This window comes from Agrilus planipennis, unplaced genomic scaffold, assembly GCF_000699045.2.
Source record: "Agrilus planipennis isolate EAB-ADULT unplaced genomic scaffold, Apla_2.0 scaffold212, whole genome shotgun sequence".
In the NCBI taxonomy this organism is placed as follows: Eukaryota; Metazoa; Arthropoda; class Insecta; order Coleoptera; family Buprestidae; genus Agrilus; species Agrilus planipennis.
This window is the reverse complement of record NW_020439461.1, coordinates 167,321-176,987: the sequence shown is the minus strand read 5'-3', so window position 1 is coordinate 176,987 and position 9,667 is coordinate 167,321. Positions and strand designations below refer to the sequence as shown.

Sequence of the window (9,667 nt, the reverse complement as noted above, 5' to 3'; positions counted from 1 at the left end):
TTTCATAATTATTTATTTCAGTGTTAAGTTATGAACAAATATTATCCACATTAAAGTATTTTTTCCATTCTCCACATTCCATAAAAAAAGTTTCATTTCTTCTCTGACTGACACGCTATTCTTTTAAACGGATTGATTGTTTCATTTAAAGTTTTAGTTGAGAGATAAATGCATTTTTCAGTTTATTCTGAATATGATATATAAGCTTTCCAAAGTATCGTCGTTATGGCAAAAATTACATAGAGTTGTTTATTAATTGAGCCGATAAATTTGTAGCTGCAAATCAGAAAACATGACGACATTGACAAAGTCCATAAGACATACGCATAATTACTTTAATTTAGGAGTAATAAAAGACGGTAATCATCTAGGTATGCATGACTACATAACATTCAATTATAAACAAAATAAAGACTGTTTGCAAAATATCGAAATATCAAAATATGTAGGTACATACTTCAGCTTTGCATAGACATTATAAAAAATGATATATAATTTAGTTCAAAAATGCGTCATGATCATTACACAAACGAAGATAATAGAATTCCGTTTTGGAAATTTTTCTAAATTACTAATAAATAACACTAGTTTGTAATGCATCTACACACATAGAAATTTAAAATGTTTTCGTTTGGCCACTAATTAAGTTAATCATATTCAAAGGCAGGTAACGCAGTGGGTGACAAATTGGTAAAAAAAATCTTACAACTTTCGGGTGTTTCATTCCCTCTAGTCATTAATACTGGTGAACGGACAGACTCTTCGGACTACGCCGGAAGGTAGGGCGGAAGGCCCTTTACAGCCTCCTTTCAGAAATCGTGGGAATGGGTAGGTGGTGGTTCGGGTGAGAAATATGAGGCAGACGAAATGAAGACAGAAGAGAATGAAAGATTATCTATGGAATATTACTGCCCCAGCATTTGCTTAAGTGATTCAAGGAAACCACAGAAAAACTTGGACCAAGGCAGACGGATTCGGAATCGAACCGGCATCTTCCTGAATGTTAAACAAAAATCTAAACCTCCATGCCAGACAAATTGGGAAAGGTTTTCCCGGCCTTAAATAGGGTTGAAGGGAGCTTTCCGTCTTACTCATCGTTTTGCATCACAGTGTAGATCAGTGGGAGGGCCACCCACTTCAGCAGTGTTTCATAGGATTGAAACATACTAGCTTTTTAGAGGATTTTGTTAGATAAGAGGTCCGTTAGTGACTAATCATAGAACCTTTTTAGTCGAGTACAGTGGGCAGGTTGACCACACTACAAGAGTTATTGTATACGTAGGTTTATCAAAACCCTGTTTGGTGATATTTAAGAAAACCTTGATCTTCGTTGAGTGCCCAACTAGAGGGCATTTTCAAACACTACCTGTATTCAGCGCCCAATTGAATTACATTCAGTTCTTCCATTTTCTAAAAGAACACCTAATAAAGTATAACAAAAGGTGTGACTGCGATTTAGTTTAAAATGCCATTCTTCCTAAATTTGAACAAGAACGACAATTCATTCTGGAATCGGTAGATGTATTAAGTATACTTAATTTTTTATATACACCTATGTACTTACCGTACTGGTGATCAAACAAATACGGGAATGTTTTATCGAAAAATTTTAGATATGTTATCAATTTTATCCTAAAAAGGAAGCAAACATTTTTGATTGCAAAACGATCTTTGGACTGTGATGCTTACGTAATAGATTTTTCGTACTCAACGGTAGATTTGAGTACAATAACAAAGGTCGGTTTTTATGCAAATAATGTAAGAAACGGAGCAAATAGACTAAAAGACCTTTGTAACAATTGCGCCTATCGAATCCTTTGTTTCCATTGATGAAACGCTATATACCGCCTACTTCTTTGATAATGTTTCTAATAACAAAGTACAATAAATTTTATCAAATTTTGCAGCCTTCACATGTCCATTTTCGTAACATAGAGCATGTTTTTACCAAAACTACCTATACACATATGTACGAAGCTCAATCAGAAACAAAATGTCTATCAATGAATAGTTAACCCAAATATACTCACCGCTGAACTTTAGCAGAATTTCTCGGATTTTTCATTACATTGACTCATAAAGTGCATAATGTATTTTTTTATAAGTACAAGACATGGTTTATTATCTAAAATTATAGTAAGAACTGATTCATAGAATTGCACACCAAGTTTTTAATCTTATCGTGATTCCTCAATTTATTGGGTACTAAGTTGAAGTTGAAGAGTTAAACTATTGGAAATTTTATAGGATCTTCATGAAAACATTTTGGGAAATATTTAGAAGTTATAATTTATTTGTGAAAAGAAAACACAAACTAGTCCACTTTAAAATATTTGACATATTCTGATAAGATGCAGTGCTTCAGGGATAATGGTAAAAAAGACTCGGCATCCCAAATACTCCCATATAATTAAAACGTGATACGTTATAAATACTGGATAATTATTAATTGTTCCTAAACATAATGTGTCGACTAAGTGTCTAGGAAAACGTTTGCTGAAAAGTTTTGAAAACAAGGCAGTTAAAAATCAGAAAAAATAACTGAACAACTACACGTAAATATTGGTAGGCACCACCTGTTTATAAAAAAGATCCTTTTTTAATAAATATCAGTGTTCAATTGAGTAATAATTACTGTACGTAGAAGTTCAGTCAGTAAACAAAGTAACTTTAGTACTTTTCAAAAATTGTGGTCAAGTTCAACGGCTTTCATTTGTCGAATTGCAGACATTGTATTAGCGTGTCGACTACCACTAACAAAGTCAATATAAATGATTGTTGTTTAAATATTTAAAAAAAAAATACAGAAATCGTATAAAATAAAAATGGTGACCGTATCAAAAACAGTGCGCGAATTACAATCGGAGTGTCATCATTATAATAATGAAAACAAGCAAACACTATAGTCAATTATGGACTTTAGTCGTTACAAAATCAAACTCGATCCTAGGAATCTATATAAGTATAAGTAGCCGATTCTCGTTTTAAAATGTTTAAAACGACTTAAATGTTCGAGTGTTAGCTACTGATAAAGCAACGTTTCAGGATCGCATTTACAGATTGTTGTGCACTGGTATTTGTGTGCGGTTTTGTCGGAATTATATGAGGTACAGAGTACTTGCGGAACTGGTGGTGCTGTTTGTTCTTCAGTAACACGATGGAAGTTGTACTGCATGAAGCATCTCAAAATGCAGATCGTCACACTAAACAGCACGAAAGTGAACGAAAAAGTGAACGCGCATTCTACAAAGAACGGGACCACGAAAGTGTGAAAAAATCCCCCAATGAAGAAGTGTTAAGTTGCAAAAAACTCTCCGTTGACGTTTACGTCGATATACAATTCGAAAATATTAAATTCACTGCTAGATCGGGATACATCAAGAAAGGTAAGAATCATCGTAATTATGCAGACTATCAAAACCTGTTTGATGACTTCACGAATGGTGCCTTTTTTGTTCATCTTAAAAAGAAACTGTAATCTGTATTGGATGCCTAATAATGTCTTCAAATTTGACGAAAATATTTCAATATTAAAGAAATGAATTTGTTGGTATTGTAGACAATATGGACTTATGGCTTCTGGTACTTAGGTATCCTAAATTTTGATTGCAACATCATTGTGTAAATACAACAATGTAGCATTTCAAACTCGTGTACTTATTATCTTTTGATGTACGGTAACAACAACTTTAACAATTAGTAAATACAAAAAAAAAACTTTAGAAATACCTACAAATAGCCTTTAGCTTCATTATCTCATGTAAATTCCTGTTTTACTACAACATTAACGATTGTTTGCACTTAAAAATTAACAACATAAAGCTATTAACTCAGTAGTGTTTTGTTGTTTGGAACATTGAATGAAAGAATTGATTGTGATTTTTAAGAGTTTACAAAGGACATTAGGTTAAAGTGTTTTGGAAAATTTGGTTGATTTTACGCTGCAAGAAAGTTACTTTCTTTGTTTAGGTATATCAAATCATATGACGCATACATTTCCTTATCAGTAGTCATTATTATTTGTTGCTACTGCAAAATTTTGATAAAACCCTGCTGGATAGTTTCAAAATAGGTCAAACAAACGCTTAAATAATAAATAATATTATGTTCATTTACGTATTTGGGCAGTATTATTGTATATAATAAATATTGTTGATAACATCATTCTGTGTTCAAACTGTTACGTACACCATTCAACACTCAAGGTTATTACCTAAATTTCCACTTTTTTTTGCTGCAACGATAGATGGGTTTTTGTGCGAACGTATTGTAGAAGTTTATTTATATTCTACACCGTGATGTTATTTATCTATCACATTATTCTTATTGCTAGTTTTATTAAAAATTATGTTTACACTTATCATTTATGACCCCGCAAAGAAATGTATTTACAATGTGCATTTATCAGTTATCTTTCTAAAATAGACACAAAGCATTGGCTTCAGAGGCGTAGCTTCCCTAGTGTTATTAGTTGTAACAATGATACAAAGCATTGGCTTCAGAGGCGTAGCTTCCGTAGTATTATTAGTAGTAACAATGATATAGAATCGAGACCTAGAGTTTTAGATCATTGCTCAGCGTTCGCGAGGAGACCGGTTCGATTCCGGGTACGTCTGTCCAGGTCCAAAAGTTTTCTTCAAAAAAAAAACAAACTTTTGGCTGTTTCATTCCCACCAGCCACTAATGCTGGTGGACAGGCAATCCCTCCGGATTATGCCGGAAGGTAGGGTTGAAGGCCCTCTTCAGCCTGCTTTCAGGAAAGAAAAGTTGAGACGGACGAAATGAAGACAGAAGAGAATGAAAGATTATCTGTGGAATATCACTGTCCCGGCATTTGTCTAAATGATCCAAGGAAAGCATAGAAAAATTTTGACCAAGGTAGACAGGCTCGAATCGAACCGGCGTCCTTCCGAATGCTAAATATCTAGACCACGCCGCTCGGTGGTGGTTTCCTCGGGTCACTAATGCAAAATATAAAGATTCTATACAGTAGGTTCACTTCCCAGCCACGCCCTTACATCCCTCTCCATCATCAACGAGTTTCTCGTTGTTCAGGTGTTGGTTAGGTTAGTGTCATTGGGAAGACAGTACAAATACATTTTGTATCTTAAAACTTATGTAAGGCTATTGAACCTATCGTACTTAACTTAGGAAAATGCTGGGACAGTAATAATATCCTACACTCTTTCGTCTTCATTTTATCCGTCTCATCAGTCTTCACCCCAACCATCATCACCTAACCGTTACCACGATCTCTAAAGGAGATTGACGGGGGTTTTCCGCCCTATTCTCCGACGTAATCCCAAGGGACTGATCGCCCACCAGCATTAATGAAACACCCAAAAATTTTTTAAGCTACAGGACTCTCGAGATAGAGGAACCTCAACATGCTTGAGCAAAGAAACGAAAAGTTTTATCCTTATCTAAACCTGCTACGAGAAATAAAGAACATGATGTAAAATTTTATGAGTTAACTATATCACAACCATTTTCGTTGCTCGTCACTGGGAAGTACCTAACAAAATTAGGTAATATGTTTTTGGAAACTCATAAGTCACAGTGATCTAAAGTTGTACACTTTTTACAAATAAGAAATCCATAGGGTGATGTCCCTTTCCTGTGCCAAAAACCACGTGGATAAAAATGTGTTACGGGGAAGTCCAGTGTCCAAACGATCTCTTATAAAAAAAATTGATATACCCAATATAGGCTAACTACGCCACTGATTGGCACGCACATGTTTTTATATATATTGATGAATGTTCAATTCGTTACTTAGTTATAAAAGCGGAAATTCATATCTGAATATGAATACGTATCAATAGGTAATTCCGGCTTTCTATTGTTTTATTTGCATTTGAAATTATATGTAACAGGGACGCCTAATCGTAACATAGTTACAAAATATTAATGAATAATTAACCAGTTCTATTCAATCAAAAGACAACACTAAATAAAAGCAGGATAAGAATACCATTTTTACACTGAAATATTCTTACGTAAATTGTGGAATTGCAATGAAATAAATTAGCAGGTAAATGTAGATTCCACGAATGAAGCAAAAGGTGCTAAATCATGTAATAAACATAAAAAAAGATGATGAGTCTTATGGAAATCCAGCGTTTTTCTATAACCGTAGTATATTGTAACTGGCTTGAATCAGCCGTGTCTTCACTATTCATGATGTGATGTATTGAAAGCAAGGATAACTGTACTTCAATTCTCAAAAGAGATAGAGATCGGCCGCATACAAAAATAAAAATGTGAAAACTTACAACAAGAACTAACAAAATTTGAAGTTCTTTGACATTGAAGCAACCACTTGGCAAGTTTTAATGATTAATAAATTACGTTTACAGTGATGAAATTATCGTGAAATTTAGGTGTTAAATTTTATGCTACAAACAATTTACTATTATCATAGCACCGACAGTTCAAAGACTTCTGAACGTTGGGCTTGGAAACGCACATTCAGTCTTTTTTGCTTTTCCCAAAAACACCCCACATCCCTAATTATTTGTAAACAGTGACCTAGCTTGGGCATATCGATACTCCTCTTTATTCCTGTTTCTGTTTCTAATATCTATGCATAATTAACAATTTATATCAAAGAACGTAACAAATTCCCTTTTAAATCAATCGATGAATTGAACAATCCTGTTTCATGTTCTTGTTGGAACTTGACACCGAAACGTCGGTTGTTCCGAACTTGACCCCATTTTTAGATTAATTATGGTTTTGTTCTGATATAATTTATTTTTGNGAAACGTCTATAGTTCGTACTTACTTCGAGATGCAATATTAATTTGAAATCATTTTTTCGATTTTTATTTACCCACTACGAACTACCTCAAATTAATGAGGGAAAAATTGTTGCTGTTGTCACACCCCAGCCGGGAATCGAACTCCCTCATTAATTTGATGTAGTTTGTAGTGGGTAAATAAAAAATCGAAAAAATGATTTCAAATTAATATTGCATATTAATCCACTATTAGGTAACAGACAATGTCACAGGATTTCATATATTTAATATGTGTATATATGATTAAGTTAATAAAAATCGACGGATCGTTAACCTTGTAGGTCGGTTGGTCGTGGTTACTGTTGTCACCTCTCGTAGTTTAGTGGTAGAACATTGGTGCGTAAAGCCAAAGGTCGCGGGTTCGATTCCAGGCGGGGGTGTGACAACAACAAAAATTTTCCCTCATTAATTTGAGGTAGTTTGTAGCGGGTAAATAAAAAATCGAAAAAATGATTTCAAAATAATATTGCATATTAATCCACTATTAAGTACTAACAATGTCATAGGATTTCATATATTTACTTCGAGATATTACACATTTTCATAATTATTTATTTCAGTGTTAAGTTATGAACAAATATTATCCACATTAAAGTATTTTTTCCATTCTCCACATTCCATAAAAAAAGTTTCATTTCTTCTCTGACTGACACGCTATTCTTTTAAACGGATTGATTGTTTCATTTAAAGTTTTAGTTGAGAGATAAATGCATTTTTCAGTTTATTCTGAATATGATATATAAGCTTTCCAAAGTATCGTCGTTATGGCAAAAATTACATAGAGTTGTTTATTAATTGAGCCGATAAATTTGTAGCTGCAAATCAGAAAACATGACGACATTGACAAAGTCCATAAGACATACGCATAATTACTTTAATTTAGGAGTAATAAAAGACGGTAATCATCTAGGTATGCATGACTACATAACATTCAATTATAAACAAAATAAAGACTGTTTGCAAAATATCGAAATATCAAAATATGTAGGTACATACTTCAGCTTTGCATAGACATTATAAAAAATGATATATAATTTAGTTCAAAAATGCGTCATGATCATTACACAAACGAAGATAATAGAATTCCGTTTTGGAAATTTTTCTAAATTACTAATAAATAACACTAGTTTGTAATGCATCTACACACATAGAAATTTAAAATGTTTTCGTTTGGCCACTAATTAAGTTAATCATATTCAAAGGCAGGTAACGCAGTGGGTGACAAATTGGTAAAAAAAATCTTACAACTTTCGGGTGTTTCATTCCCTCTAGTCATTAATACTGGTGAACGGACAGACTCTTCGGACTACGCCGGAAGGTAGGGCGGAAGGCCCTTTACAGCCTCCTTTCAGAAATCGTGGGAATGGGTAGGTGGTGGTTCGGGTGAGAAATATGAGGCAGACGAAATGAAGACAGAAGAGAATGAAAGATTATCTATGGAATATTACTGCCCCAGCATTTGCTTAAGTGATTCAAGGAAACCACAGAAAAACTTGGACCAAGGCAGACGGATTCGGAATCGAACCGGCATCTTCCTGAATGTTAAACAAAAATCTAAACCTCCATGCCAGACAAATTGGGAAAGGTTTTCCCGGCCTTAAATAGGGTTGAAGGGAGCTTTCCGTCTTACTCATCGTTTTGCATCACAGTGTAGATCAGTGGGAGGGCCACCCACTTCAGCAGTGTTTCATAGGATTGAAACATACTAGCTTTTTAGAGGATTTTGTTAGATAAGAGGTCCGTTAGTGACTAATCATAGAACCTTTTTAGTCGAGTACAGTGGGCAGGTTGACCACACTACAAGAGTTATTGTATACGTAGGTTTATCAAAACCCTGTTTGGTGATATTTAAGAAAACCTTGATCTTCGTTGAGTGCCCAACTAGAGGGCATTTTCAAACACTACCTGTATTCAGCGCCCAATTGAATTACATTCAGTTCTTCCATTTTCTAAAAGAACACCTAATAAAGTATAACAAAAGGTGTGACTGCGATTTAGTTTAAAATGCCATTCTTCCTAAATTTGAACAAGAACGACAATTCATTCTGGAATCGGTAGATGTATTAAGTATACTTAATTTTTTATATACACCTATGTACTTACCGTACTGGTGATCAAACAAATACGGGAATGTTTTATCGAAAAATTTTAGATATGTTATCAATTTTATCCTAAAAAGGAAGCAAACATTTTTGATTGCAAAACGATCTTTGGACTGTGATGCTTACGTAATAGATTTTTCGTACTCAACGGTAGATTTGAGTACAATAACAAAGGTCGGTTTTTATGCAAATAATGTAAGAAACGGAGCAAATAGACTAAAAGACCTTTGTAACAATTGCGCCTATCGAATCCTTTGTTTCCATTGATGAAACGCTATATACCGCCTACTTCTTTGATAATGTTTCTAATAACAAAGTACAATAAATTTTATCAAATTTTGCAGCCTTCACATGTCCATTTTCGTAACATAGAGCATGTTTTTACCAAAACTACCTATACACATATGTACGAAGCTCAATCAGAAACAAAATGTCTATCAATGAATAGTTAACCCAAATATACTCACCGCTGAACTTTAGCAGAATTTCTCGGATTTTTCATTACATTGACTCATAAAGTGCATAATGTATTTTTTTATAAGTACAAGACATGGTTTATTATCTAAAATTATAGTAAGAACTGATTCATAGAATTGCACACCAAGTTTTTAATCTTATCGTGATTCCTCAATTTATTGGGTACTAAGTTGAAGTTGAAGAGTTAAACTATTGGAAATTTTATAGGATCTTCATGAAAACATTTTGGGAAATATTTAGAAGTTCTAATTTATTTTTAAAACGAAAACACAAACTAGTCCACTT

General features: G+C 33.7%; 1 protein-coding gene and 1 long non-coding RNA gene across 2 annotated transcripts in view; one reads left to right on the top strand and one right to left on the bottom strand.

Moving 5' to 3' along the window:
* Nucleotides 1-9,667, bottom strand: part of LOC108741497 — a 40,998-nt gene that overhangs the window by 26,746 nt on the left and 4,585 nt on the right. The gene's annotated exons all lie outside the window — the stretch shown is intronic.
* The window catches only part of LOC108741493 (ATP-binding cassette sub-family G member 4), a 20,404-nt gene continuing 13,602 nt past the window's right edge, over nucleotides 2,866-9,667 (top strand). The window contains exon 1 of the mRNA XM_018476313.1: nucleotides 2,866-3,386. Coding sequence (XP_018331815.1) covers nucleotides 3,158-3,386 — 229 coding nt within the window. The 5' untranslated portion in view covers nucleotides 2,866-3,157. The remainder of the gene's footprint in view (nucleotides 3,387-9,667) is intronic.